The 14,440-nt window shown below is 43.3% G+C and overlaps 1 protein-coding gene across 10 annotated transcripts in view; it reads left to right on the plus strand.

The window, feature by feature from the left end:
• Window positions 1–14,440, plus strand: part of ARID1B (AT-rich interaction domain 1B) — a 334,462-nt gene that overhangs the window by 273,523 nt on the left and 46,499 nt on the right. Inside the window, exon 9 of one of the 10 annotated variants that reach the window (XM_087773704.1) lies at window positions 372–500. The exons of the other annotated variants lie outside the window; for them this stretch is intronic. Coding sequence (XP_087629830.1) covers window positions 372–500 — 129 coding nt within the window. The remainder of the gene's footprint in view (window positions 1–371; window positions 501–14,440) is intronic. 10 annotated transcript variants of the gene reach the window in all.

The raw sequence follows: 14,440 nt of genomic DNA on the forward strand, positions 1-14,440 counted from the left end.
TGTAAAACTGCTTTTGGTTTCTGGACAAAACTGCACCATTTCAGAGCCTTTTCATCACAGACTGCCCATTCCAGTGATCCAGCACCTGTGCAGGCTGTGCAGTCACCGAACCTCTATTGCAAATACTGCCAAAAGGGCTATTTATAAACTGCAAATTGAGCAAAACCTGCCACACCCCTCTGATGCCAGGGGGTTGCAAGCACACTGTTTTCCTCTTTGCCCTCGAGTCAACTGTAGGGCAGAAAGCGTAATGGCTTTTGGCTGTTCCTGCAAGTCCTCCATGCTTGCATACGGAAGGAAGGTACTTGACAGTGATTCGTATTTGTGATACAGAGCAAATCCAAAGAGGCTGTTCTTTTGTTCTGCTTTAGGCCACCATACATTAGGTCGCCTGCTTATCCCAGCCAGTCTGGGGCTGGCGGACGCCCCATGTTTTCTTCACAGCACCCCAGCTATGGCAACGCTCAGGCTTCCTTGATGCACCAGCCTGACCAGTACGGGTAGGTGGCAATGTAAACTGGACTTGCTGTGGGACCTTGGCAATTTTTTTTAATGTTTATGAACATTATGAACATCCGGTTGCTGAAGGAATATAAAAATCATGTGAAAGATACACAAATACTTGCACCATAGAGGGGATTCTAGTTTTTTGTTTTCTTTTTACTAACGCCACTGTGACAATACGATGAAAATCTGCATGTCACTCGCTCACTGACCTGCATGGCTTTTGGCATGGCTCCGTTTCCTTGTGCCTGAGAGGGAAATGAAGAACCTCATCACCGAGAAGGAATGAGATCCCTTCTCCCCCTGACCCAGGCATCGTCTTTCTCCCCTCATTGTTGGTGTTCTTGTCTCGCAGCGGTGCTCTGCAACCCCGGTTTTTTTGACTTGGTGGTGGTATTGTCATTGCTGCCTGGGCAGCAAGCTGCAACCCCCAAAGTATGATCCCTTTCTGAGAGGTGGTATACTGCAGGAGTGATGACAGCGTTTCTTAAGAAAGTTTTATTATGTTGTAATGAGCATGCATGTATTTGAAAAATTTCAGTTAGTCACTAGAATAATTTTTAGGAGCACTAACTATCCAGTGCAAAACATTTTCCTGAAATGCAGCTACTGTTTTCTTACCAGAGTCCTTTACACTGTGATTTCTGTAACCATATCATAAATCACAGCACTGGGAGAAAGTATCTACACTGGCTCCCAGCCTGTAGCTCCCTCACAACCAAGTCCAGCTTCACCTGAGATTCAAGTTTCATGGACTTCCCTGCCATCATGTTATTTCAGTTGTTACCTCTGTAGGAAATCTGTAATACCCAAATTACTGCTGCCTTCATGGTTATTAACAGGTTTTAATTACCAGTTTTCTGTAGCTGCTTTTGTTTGTTTGTTTGTTTTCCCTAATAACTTCATTCATATATGTGCATATGAAAAAGTACAAAGCAAAACAAAAAATTAGAACACAAGTTCTCCTGTTCAAAAAGCAAAAATTAGTGAAATGGGAGAGCACTTGCCCCATAGTGTTTCGTCTAACTGGAAAGGCATCCACTGTTATATGCCAAAGTGCATGAATAGTGTCCAGCCTTTTTCTTTGAATGTCTTGAGTTTATAAGATTCAGCTGTGGGATTCAAAAACTGGTGTATTTTTGTTACTGTAAAACACGCCCCTCTGTAGAATTAAGAAGAAAATGAAATGGTTGTGTCAGAGTCATGGTTACACAGCACTATTTGTGTAAAGTTGGTCGTGATCCCTTTCAAGGTCAACTTGTTGAATCAGTAGCCAAGTATCAATAGGGGAGAGACATTTTATCTTCAGCTGTTAATCCACAGGATCTATCCTTTACCAGCTCAGGAGTCTCATTTAGACATAGAAAGCTGGTTTGCCTCTGCCTTGCCAAGCCACGCTAAGCAGCTGTGTAAAATGAATGTAAATGGCATGCATCAGAATAAAATCACTTCCACTGGGGCAGAAAATCAATGTTCGTTAACCAGGGCTGGATGATCAAGATCTGAGTGTCAGCCAGTTATACCTAGGTATCATCCTCAGTGCAGACCACCACCCTTTTAATCAGAGAAGATAAAATCATATAAATAAAAGTGGTGACTGTGGAAGATACTAGGATTACACCATTTGAATTAGCCTTTGACCTCACCTTGAAGCCAGCTCTATGTTAAGCTTAGATTAATTGCTACAGCTACATAATACCTTCCCTGGAACCTAAAATCTTATGATGTGCTAGTCTGTCTTGTGCACACAGGCCGGTGCTTCCCAAATGATACCTATCATGTCAGGCTAAAGAAAAAAAAGGAGTTTTTAAGACCTCTTCATTGAACCAGCAGTATCTGTGGTTTCGCACTACCTAGGATGTTTTAGCATGATCTGGGTAACAGTTTACAGCAGGCAACGCTAAAAAACTCTCTAGTACTCTGTATAGTAATTCCCCTTATTTTCAGGAAGACAGTGTGAAGGAACTGCAAAACAGTGTTCTCCTTTTTATATCTGTCTTGGTCTCAGCACATCCATTGATTGGCAAGGATTGTGTGTTGAAGACCTAATATATCCACTGAACTCCAAGGAAGGACTTTTCATAACTTAGGTTGGCATTGGCCAAGACCGCAAGGGCTGGTTCTGCTGCTGGAGGTTAGAACCCAGCGGAGGCCTCTGAGGACAAGGTGGCTCCAAAAAAATAGTCTTTTATCACACTGTAGTTCTTACAACAATACACGTATTTATAGTGATAGATAAGTACTTCTGTGTGTACAGATCTGCAACACAGTAAGCCTTGAGTAAAGGCAAAAAATTTTAAGCAAATGAGAGAGATAGCATTTTCCCTGCTGATGTGAAAGGCAGCAAATTTAGCCCATATCTTCTAGTACCAGCCAATTTTGAGTTCCTCAGTTTGTAGACACCCAACTTGAAACTTTTCAGGACTACGGGTTCACTGTCTGTGAGCTTTTGTTTCCTACAGTAAGTGCCCAGTACACACTTTTGAAAATTGATTATTAGGTTGCCACCTGAAGTCAACAGACGTTTTTGGAGCTAGGTGCTTGTTGTCTTCTTTTCAGCATCTCTTGTGCTAGCAGTGAGTGTCATTCTGAGCACGTCGTCTTAGCAGTGTGACTGTAGTATATGGAAAGGTAAAACATAGTTGTGAAATAGCTGGCTTACATACTGTTAGCAGTGTGGCCTTAAGAAGATGTAATTCAGTACTAGCTGGCTGTCAAATACACATCCAACTGGATGCTAAAATGAGCCTCTTGCTGGTGTAACTGCTGTTATCAATACCTGAACTAATTGCTATAAAATGAGTTTTGATGTGCCTACATGAGGAGCAATCCTGTCTTTGAAGGCAGCATCTTTGACCTTGGTGTACTGTACCTTAATATGATTCTCAGGATTGTATGTTGCAATTTTGTAAATTAAAGCAATTTTTTTTATAGATTGAATGAATTTAGAATTCAGTGTCATTGATTTTAGAGGAGACAATTTAGACATAGTAGTTTATTAAACTGAGGAATTGGGATCCAGCTTAGCTATTTGCAACCTCTGGCCATTTTAAATCCTGGTCATTGGGTTGCTAAATTGAGGTGGATATTTACAGTATCATCCACTGCTCCTCGTGCCACCTGAGAAATGGTGTTCAGCCTCTATAGTAATGTGTGGTGTTGCACTGGTTTGACATACTTTTAGGCAGTCTAGAATGTGGTTCTGGTTCTAAACTGCTTAGCAGCTGGTTAGATACTACAGCCTCATCATGGTGAGGTCAGAAGAATTTAGGTAAGTTTTCATTCAGTCCTAAAACAGATGTATAAAAGCTGCACTGATATTAGAGAATTTCTGTTGTACAGAAAAACAGTTACAATTAGTGTAAATGAGTTTAAAGCGTGCATTCTATACGTCTCCTTTTAGTCTGTGTGTATATACGTGCACACACACGCTTGCGCACATACAGGCAGACTAACCTTCCATCAGCATTTCTCTCCTGCTATCTATGTATAATTCATATTCCATGTCGCTGGTGCCAGCAAAGCACTTTTTCCATATTATTTTCTCCAACAGCAGGGTAATGCAGCACTGCTGATGGACTAGAAGGTACTGGTGAGGAAATATAGTAATGGACATGGTGCATTAAAATGTCAAAAGGAAAAAGAACGAGGCGGAAATGGGGAATAAATTTTTTAAAAAGAATAATATTATAAATAAAACCCAGAACTCTTTTAGGTGTTTCACATCCTAGACCCTGTCAGTTTCTATGCAGTATTTTCCAGACTGGCCCTTTTGATCTTGAAACTTGCGTTTAAAATTCTAATTGTCATTTTAAAAGCTGCGGTTATGTAGCAGGAAGACTTGAAGTGCTACAGTAGAACTTACCGGCTTTAATCCCTGGAGAGAGTATGTATTTTCCATTGTTTTCCCTTTTCCCCTTAAGCTTGGAGGTGCTGTTCTTCTCTGCTGGGAAGTGCAGTGGAGCGCAGGAAGGTTAAGTACTCATTCAAGTTTCTTTGCTTATTCAAACCAGGCTACTTCTAGATGAAAGGCTGCCAACTGTGAAATCCCCAAAGTAAACCAGGCTAAGATAGGACTGGTAGCCATAATTGGAGCCAGTGCCGTGGTACCTTATCTGTTGCCTTTGAAATAAGCCCCTAGCAGAAAGGCTCTTTCTGCTGGGTCTTTCATTTAACATTCAGTCACAGGGAAGGAGTTACTCCTGTTCAAATTCAAGCCATTCACAATTCTCCAGTCTCAAGGCTCTGGTCATTTCCCCTCTATCCCGCTCCTCCCAACACTCCTAGACTTTGGATTTCCTTGAGGGATCCTGATGGATCACCGTAAAACGAGCCCCACTTTGCTTTCCGTTAGTGCTGTTTGAATATCCAGGCAGTACATGTCAGTCCATGGAACTACATTTGGCTTCCAAAATAAAAAAACTCCACGGATAGTGGATGGATTTCAGCTGGATGAAGCGGTATTGCTTCTTGGCCTAAATGACTGTGCAGTGTTTCTGTGAACGCCAAATACCTGCTGTGCTTGCTCCACCTGAGGCTGGCGGCGTTTCAGTAACGGGTGGAATATTTTCTCTCTACGCCAAGTTTCTGTGTGATTTGAGGGGTTAAAGTCCAAATATTAATGCTTACTGTAACTGTAATTTCTAAGGGAGCTATTAACCAGTATTGACAAGTTTTTCTTCAAAAGGACCCATGCTTCTTCCCTCTTCATGAGAAATAGTCATTTATATCAAGCTGATTTTTTTATTCTTTCTTTTTTTGAAAGGGCACTTCTTTCCTCATGTGTTGCTTTTCAAATCAGAACCATACATGGCTTTTTTCTACAATATGTTAGGAGGGGTGAAGTACAACTTAGCTTGTATGTGTTTATTATAGTAAAGGGAGAGCTGGAAATCACACTGCTGTGATTTTTTTTTTTAAATGGAGATGCATTTTGTAGATCAGCTCAAAATTGCTGATAAAATCGTGTAAGGATTGCAAGAAACTTTACATGCTGAGCTAACCAAAGCCATTTCTTGTGGGAGACTGAGAGAAATATATTTTTATCTGGAATTTTGTTTTAGTACAAGGTAAATCCATCATTTTGGAGCCCTGGATGTCACTATGCTGCAGAGCTCAGGCAGGCAACCAGTGATTTGGGGAGACGTTTTTTTCTTTTTTGGTTACTCATCAATCAAGTAGACTGCTGTATGCTTTTCATGCCATTAGAGATTAACCACAGACCTCAAGAGTCCTACTCCTGCCCTCCTTCGGAGAGTAACCATTCTTAAATTGTGAAAGCAGGAGTATGTTGGGAAGGAAGAGTGACTTTCAGAGTCATGAATGAGAATTTTCAGCCATCTTAGAGGCACTTCTATTTCGATTATTATTGTGTCAGGATTATTTTTGGCTTGGTTTGGTTATTTAGAAGAGCTGTTGCCCTCTGTAGAAGTACTAATTATTTTGAAACAAAATTGCAGTGTAGGACTCTGTGTAGTCTGTTAACATTCTGCCTCGGAGTCGGATGTTGCGTAGAAATTCTGTGCTTCAAAAGGTGATCTTTAGGGCATTAAGAATGCAGTACTTTATTAATTGTTATTGTATAAAAGTAAAGAATACGGGGGGACTTTAGATTGAGTACTCTTTCTTGGGTGGCAAGAAATGTTTCAGATGAGGAAACTGGATTTTCACACTGTTTGTCTTTTTGCCTGTTAGCCAGAAGATCTACTAGTTTAAATCGCAGCACTGGTCGGGGGGGGGGGGGGGGGGCGACAAAAAAAAACCCCAACATGAGAATAGCCATCTGTTTAATGGGACTCATGAAGAAAGCTAATTCTGTGACTGCTCTGTGTGATTTGGCACATACATTGTGCAAGTACCAGACTGTGATTGAACAGCCTAAGATTTTTGTGACAGAAAGGGAGAGACATAAAAAATGGTAGGAGGGTTTCAGGTTTTAGAGCGGTTTTAAGGTTTTGGGTTGTTTTACAATGGAGAGAAAATTAAACAATTTTTTTTTTTTTTTTTTTGCAATGCTGCCTGAGGAAATATGAGTGGGAAGAGGCCTGTAGTTTATTGGTGGAGTTCAGATGGGAGTATTGGTTCTGACTGAACATATAAGTAACCTTGTAAGAATCATATTAAATGGTAACAGAACAGCAATAAGATTTTTTTAATGATGGCCAGCAGTTTTACTAACACATTAAATACCTGTTGCAGTTGTCACAGTAGGTTTCAGGCATCTTCTGAGCCAAAGATGAAGAAAAGAGCCAGCTGAAACCGTGCTGACATATGCACCACATTGCTCTTCTGAAACTGTCTGGAGTGCCAAAGTGCCGAGACTGATGGTAATAGTGGTAGTAATAATATTGATAAACATATAACAGCTCCAGGCTATTGGGCAAAGATAGGTAAGTGAAAATGTGTCTGTTGGGAAATCCCTTTAGAGAACTTCCTCGCCATGCTGCTGCACATGCACAGTTGCGTTCAGTGTGCCGTCAGCCAGATGACATTTTACTATGAAAAGGTACACTGAAGAGCTGGCATGAAACGATCGGGTTTTTATTAGGTTTTCAGCTGGTTGCCAGCACAGTGAGCTCCGTGGAGCTGCAGTGGTGCTCAAAAACAGTGCGAGGATGTGACTGAACATTGTGAGAAGGTGGTGAGAGGCGGCAGGAGGTCCACATCCCCAGGTGGAGGAGGAGGGAGCGCAGGGGTCGAGCCTCTCCCGAGACAGTGCCACACGCGAGGGAGCTGAATCAGTGAAACACGCAGCGTGTCCTTAGCGTCCTGTAGCTTTCTAGCACCACGCTTTGGTGACCTCCTGGCTGTTCGTGTGCTGGGAACAGATTCTTACCCACTTTCAAGTAATCATTCTGGGAGAGAGTTCATAGGGCCTTCCGACTTTTTCATAAAGCTATTTATAAACATGCACAAAAATAGAAGGTGCATAGTGAGATAGTCATATGAGTCATTCCCATTTGGATATCGAGTCACACCAGGCTAAATCACCCTTCTTGGCATTCTGGTTCAGCTTGACTGCATCATGCCATACAGGGCAAATTTCTTTTTTCGTTATAAACCCAGTTTGTGCATGCTCCTGCTTGCCAGACAGATTACAGCAGCCCTCTTTTACCCATCACACACTCCACTTGGGCTAAGAAGCGTGTCTCCTTTTAGTACTCCGATATCATGCCTGATGGGGACAGTGTGCAAGCAGCTGCCATTAGAGCTGCTGTTTAAATCCGCGTGGTCAGGAAGGTAGGCAGGGATCACTAAGAGCGGAGCTTCGATGGGATTACAAGCCATTTGACTTGGTCTGCTTTTCAGTAGTCCCACGTCTTCTGTCACTCGGCGTTATACTGTGTTTATCCAGTACAGGTTGCCCTGAGTACAAACAGCTTGGTTTGTTCTTACACAAATGCGGAGGTCTTGCTGCACTTGTAAGAATGCTGCGCAGTTAAGGCATTTCAGGGAATCCCTGTGGGTTTGAAGACTGGTGACCAAATGCTGCGGTCACTGTGAAATTCAAACAAAAAAAAAAACTTTAATTAACACAAAAGGAGCTTTATAAAAACAAAATCAAATAGCTTTAACCTAAAAAAACCCAAAAAACCCCAACAAAACCTGCCCCCCAAAACCCCTACAGTATTTCACTAAATATCCTTCATGTTTTTCAGTCACACACCCTTATATCGTTAGGATCAAATGAAGTTAAGGATTTATTCTTCTGCAGGCTTGCGCTATGTTTTCCTCACTGTATTCAACTACTTTATTATTCTTCTGGCCATATTTTAGACCATTATTAGTCTTGGATCTCTTCCTCAGTTATTGTTATCTGTAAAATGGGATAGGGAGATTTATTCTGATCTCAGCATGCATTCAGCAGTACAAATGTGTAGCTGTGTTGTTCTTAGCATCAGTACTCAGGAATTACACCTGTCTCTTACATTGCTCTTCCAGTGTTGGGTGTGGTGTGACGCTCCTGTGTTTTATTGGGCTTTAAATGACTAGCAAGTAGGTAGCCCGTCGGGCAGATATTGTCACTGGAAAAAAAGGTTAATTGATAACAATAGCATGTAAACAAACAATAAGTTTTTGTGACTGCTTTTCGGAGGGACTGAGCATTGAATCAGCCTGGTAGGAACAACTAATTTTTAAGTTTCTTCTCCTTCCTTGGTTGTTTCTTGGTGAAATCTAAGTAACGGTGATGATGCTAAAGGCACAAGTATTTGCGTAATCAGAAGAAAAAGAATATATTTAGAAAGGCTATTTCTGTTATTCTTACAAAAAGTATCTTACACAATAATCTTCAGATCAGCCAGACGAAGGAAACAGGCAGTACGCTCAGCCAGACTGCAGTGGATTACAGGGTGATGTGCACTATCACATAATTATGATGCTAGAAAATTATTCCCCATTTTAGCGTTGCCATTTAGGCCCGGTCGTTGGGAGGAGTAGTTTGGTGTTGGTTCTGCGTGCCTGATGTCAGCAGGCACACATGCTTACACGCACCCCAGTACAAATCTGGATGCTCTTCCATTTACATTTCCTAGTGTTTTGTCAGTGCCAATGCACTTCAGAGCTTTGGCCTCCCCTTTTCACGCATGCACACACACACAAGTATAAAATTTTCTTTTTCCTTCTAACCTGAAAAATGGAAAAAATCTTGTGGCAGACCTAACACCTGTCACATAACCAGCTTTCGTGGGTGCTTTTTTAAAACTGTGTTGTTGTGAGTGGTGAGTTTCCCCACGGAACAGAGGGGGAAATGTAAATCCAGGTTAGTACATGTAAAGTAGCAGCTAGCGAGAGGGGGATACTTAGCTTTCAGATATAGCGATGTTAAATTTGTTTGTTTTATTTACGTGGGAACTGGCTTTAATGCCGTTTTATAGCTGCTCAAGCCAATATTCAGATTTCGTGTGTCTTGGCCTTTGCTAACAGCGCCGACGCATCGATGAACTTCCAGTCCAAGCAAAGTAAGCAATGTTGGGGTTTGTTTTCCCTTGCTCTCTTCGCCCTCCTCCAGTTCTCCCTAATGACAGAAACAGTTTCACTTCTCCAAGGAAGCCCATAACATAGCAAAAGGAAAATCCATAACAAAAGAGCATATGTATCTGCATACACATGTTTATGTGTAAATTCTCCAGGGAGAAAGCATTCACGGGTCTCACTCCTGAATTACTCTCATTATAATAACCCATTTGGTGTCAAAGTATGACAGATTATAAGCGCTTAAGGCTAGTCCCAGCTCAAGACAGATTTAAATAAAGTACTTCTGGTTATTGTGCAGGTCAGTGTGTTTAAATAACAACCCCCCAAATCATACTTTGACATTTAAAAGAGAGAGGAAATATTGTCATGCTGCAGACCTGGCACAGATAAGCACAGGGCAATTTGGTCAGTACACTGTGATTTGTGAGTGCAGCCTAACGCAGTCATTTTCACAGTTTGTAATCAAGTAGCCACCTTAGCAGTGTGTCAGCATTAAAAAAAAAAAATGTTCCTTTTAAAATGTTTACACAAATTACTCCCCTGAGGTGCTGCAGTGCATTCGCTGCAAAACTGATGTAGGTTAAAGATCTGGAGCAGAAATGGCAAACTTCCATGAGCTTGTGGACCATTTTTTTTTTTCACCAGTCAATTGCTCAGGTGGCCAGGTCAAGGTAACAGGATAATTTTTCAGGTCCAGTGCCTAGGGCAGGATAACTGGGAGAAATCCCTACGTTACGTGAGTGCAATGGGAAGCGTCAGGAAGCACAGTGCAGAGGTGCCTATATAATCGGTGCAAGCTTGTGGCCACCAGGATGTGCGAGGTCTGACTGAGTGCCAGCGCTTCCCTACCTGGGCTGTGTGCCCCATCCCAGCTCCCATCCTTGCAGCACCGCTCCTTTGGCATCGTCGCGCTGTGCCACGCTGCTGGCGTGGGGCTCGCCCAGCTCCTGGCCGGGGTGGCCGCCTCAGAGCCTGGCCTTGCCTCACGGCAGTCTGCACAAGCAGAGGAGCTGCAGGAAGGCACATCTGTGGTAGCACCCTGCTTTTGAGGCTCCCCTGTGAATCCCTCCCTTCCTTCAGGCAGACCTGGCTGGGAGACTCCACATTTGTGCTGGAGGGACCTTCCCTGTGTTTACCCTGGGAGTAGCGGCTCTCTCTGTGTCCCTCCCTGCTCCTCCTCCTGCATCTCTGTTTCATCTCCCTTTTCCAGAGCACCCGTCATCCTCCTGGCCCTAAAAACCTTTGGCACCTAGTGAGGATGCTCCCAGCCCTTGTTCGTTTTTCATTTCCATCTACTCTCCCCTCCATTTCCATCTTTTCTGTCCCAGACTCTCCTCACCTCCAGCCTTTCTAGACTCTCCACCTCTAAAACCTTCTTCTGTTCCCTACACATTTCCGTGCTTGACTAGCCCCTGTGCTCAGGCTGCCACAGGGCTCATTATGGAAGCTGGGTCATTTTTTCTGACTGCGTGAAGGGCTTTGCTCCAGTGTTCCAGGTTTAGATCGAAAGGAGAGCAGGGTCTCGGATGCATGCCAGAAAGTCCACAGAAATTTGTAGAACTTGATCCCTCTGCACACAGCAAAAACCTGGGCTTTGACATGTTTCCATATGAAAAGTCGTATCCATTTCTTGTCCTGCTGAGAAGTGTAATCCACTTTTATCATTGTCCATAGCTTAACTACACCTACCTCTGAGCTCAGTTTTGTCGTTAGTTCAAATTTGTTCAAATCTGAGGAAGACGACAGTAAAAACCTTCATCCGATGGCAACACTGAGGAGGTACTAAATCGCATACCAGCAAGTATTAAATGCAAGGGCTGCAGAGTGGCTTCTGTATAGCGGTCGGAGACAACACGCTAACCTACTGGTGATTTCAGGTCCAATTAAAGGAAGACATCGCAGTGTAAGAGACACTGCTCGGCAGCTGGGATCACTCAGGCGCTCCTTTGTATTGTCAGTGCTCTTCTTTCTTACGATTTCTTTGTTCTGCTTTTTAACGATGACCAGATCTCGCATGTCAGCTCCTGTCTTTAAATACATGGACTTCTGCATTAGCTCAGAAGACACAATTAGATCTGATGCTACTTGTTTTGCAGAGAAAAGAGATTAAGTGCAGATTAAGCTTCGGGTAGATTGCAAATGAAGAAAAACAAAAGAGCAGAACAGGACCGTCTTAAAAGGGAATGTTTTGAATTTAGCCAGTTGTATTTTGGACCCAATAGTACACCAGACTATCGACAGCACAATGAAGCTGACAGTCTAGGATCATAGGGTCATTCAGACTGGAAGGAAGCTCAAGAGGTCTCTGGTCCAACCTCCTCCTCAGCAGGCTCACCTGAGAGCTCAGGGCTTTATCCAGTTGGGTCTTGAAAACCTCCAAGGGCAGAGATTGCACAACCTCTATGGGCCACCAGATGTAGTGCCTGACTGTTTTCACTGGGAAAAGGGTTTCCTTACATCCAGTCTGAACTTCTCATGTTTTGACTCTTGCCTGCTGTGTCTCATCCTCCCACCATACCCCACTGTGAAGAGCCTGGCTTCATCTTCTTGCTGACTTCCTTTGAGGTGCTGGGGGGCTGCTCTTAGGTTCCTCTGGAAAGCTGTCTCTGCCCCAGGCTGAACTAGCCCTCATCCTTCAGCCCCTCCAGGGTGAGTGCTCAAGCCCTGACCATCTAAGGGGCCCTCTGCTAAACTCACTCCAGTTTATCATCAGCTTTCCTTTACTGGGGGACCCAGAAACGCACATGATACTCTAGATGAAGTCCAACGAGTGCCAAGTAAGGAGGGGATGATCGGTTCCCTCCATCTCCTGGTTCTGCTCCTGGTCACACAGCCCAGGGTGGTGTTGGCCCTCTTTGCTGCCAGGGCACTCTGCTGGCTCACGCTCAGCTCCCTGTCTGCCAGGATGCCCAGGGGCTCTTCAGCAAAGCTGCTCCCCCCAGCCGAGCCCCAGCCGGCACCGCGGCAGGGGGCTCGTCCTTCCCAGGTGCAGGACCCTGCACTGTTGACTTCCACAGGGTTCCTGTCAGCACATTCCCCCCGCCTGTCTAGGTCCCCCTGGGTGGCAGCCCTTTCCTCGAGCGTAACAACTGGCTCTGACATTATGCACGCGCTGTGAATTACTAAATTGTCAACAGAGTAAATAAACCACAGAAAGCAAGCAGATTCCCCCCCTTCCCATTTTTAATCTCTTCCATTTGCTGAATACTTGGAGATCTACTTGTAGCAGTAAAGCAGAAAAAAGAAATGTGTAGGCTTAAGTACAGTGTTTAAATTGATAGCATTATCCTAAATTTGTTTTGGCCCAGCTGCTTTTTCTTCTGAATGGGGAAAAATATGTGATCTGGGATGCTGGTATTGGAGGAGTTAGAGCTGGAAAATACCTGACAGGTCATCTAGTTCATAGGTAACGCAGGATTTCTCTGACGAGTATGTTTACTAATGTGTTGTCTGTGTGCAGAAGCATCAAGTACTGGGGTTCCCTTCATTCCCTTGGAGGGTAACTGCATCTCACCATGAAGACATTTTTTCATTATACTCAACATAAGTGTTTCTTTTCTTAATTTCTTCCTATTATTCCTAATTATCACTTGCATCATCCCTAAGCAACCCAGCCATTGGTGTTCATGTGGTAAATACTGTAAAATCCTATACTTAACTGGGTTGGTTCTGCTGCAGAATTCATAGCCGGTCAGTTGAATTTTTGCCATTAGATGTCACTACGTGTACAGCAGACTGTTTTTAAAAGACTTGATTTTTATTTAGGCTCCCAGAAAAATGGAGGAGGGAATTGGGAGATGTAGGAGAAAGCATGGTAGTATGCTTTGAGATAACTACTTCTTAAATAGTGTGTTGGATATGCCTTTACTAAGAGCAGCACAGAAGGAAACGTAAGATTTTTGACTTAACTCCAACAACCAACAGATGATGCTGTGACCTTAAGCATATATAAATATGTTTAGCAGCTGCTGTGTAACATATTTATAAGTGTTTAGTGACCTGGAGGTTAATCAAAATGAGTTTGGTGATCTCAGCTCAGTTCTTAATGGACTCCACTTCATATTATAGCACTGATGCAGCACAATTTGTCACAGTCGGCAGTCTTTACTCAAAGGAGGCCCACTGTGGAGTGAGAATTAAAGGCTGAAGTAATACCTGATTATTTCTCCCTAAAGAAACTTTCCATTCCAAGCCATCATAGAGCAGAATAATATGCGGAGGAGCTCTGTACTGCGCACTGCACCCAATCTCCGGATAAAATAACGTTTACTCTTACAGGATGTCGCCTTTCAGCGTTGCTGAATTAGCTCACGCGTGCTGCGGCCAGTGCCTTTGATAGGGGAGCAGGGAAGGACAGAGTTCTGCCAGGGACGGTGCTGAGTCTTTTCACTTGCTGGGCTTTTTCCAGAGACGGAGAGCTGTGGCCGTTCCAAGTGCGGCATTACACGGGAGGATGAAAGGGAAGGTATTGCCTTGCCAGATGAAATTTCGGAATTAGGTTCTGCCATTCAGGTCTTTCTGGGTAGAAAAGCAATTTTTTTAGACTTCAGTTGTTTTCTTGCTGTCCTGGCCAAAGCTAATATATTCCTTTTATTTAATTTCCACTCTCCGTCTAAACTGGAAATAGTTTCCTACTTTTTGATTTAAAGCTGTTGTACAGCAGTATGCTTTCATGAGCTACAATTGAGATTGATGTCCAGAGCGGGTAACATGAAATAGGTTGTACCTCGATTTGAGACAATGAACGGCCCCACAGCTTAGAAGATATACATGCTATAGGAAGTAATCGTATTGAAATATTAGTAGGTAAGGACCAATTTCGGCTTACCTGCAAGGTGCGTGTCTCCTGTGTATTTTTAAAGCAAAAGGACATTGTGGACATAGAGACCTGTAGAGACTTCTGTCTTTTCCAGAATCCCAGCCTTACTCTGTAAAAGAACCTTTCAAAATCTGTTACTTC

Source organism: Nipponia nippon, unplaced genomic scaffold (assembly GCF_047370975.1).
Source record: "Nipponia nippon isolate SJK-2023a ecotype South Korea unplaced genomic scaffold, ASM4737097v1 scaffold_4, whole genome shotgun sequence".
NCBI lineage: Eukaryota > Metazoa > Chordata > Aves > Pelecaniformes > Threskiornithidae > Nipponia > Nipponia nippon.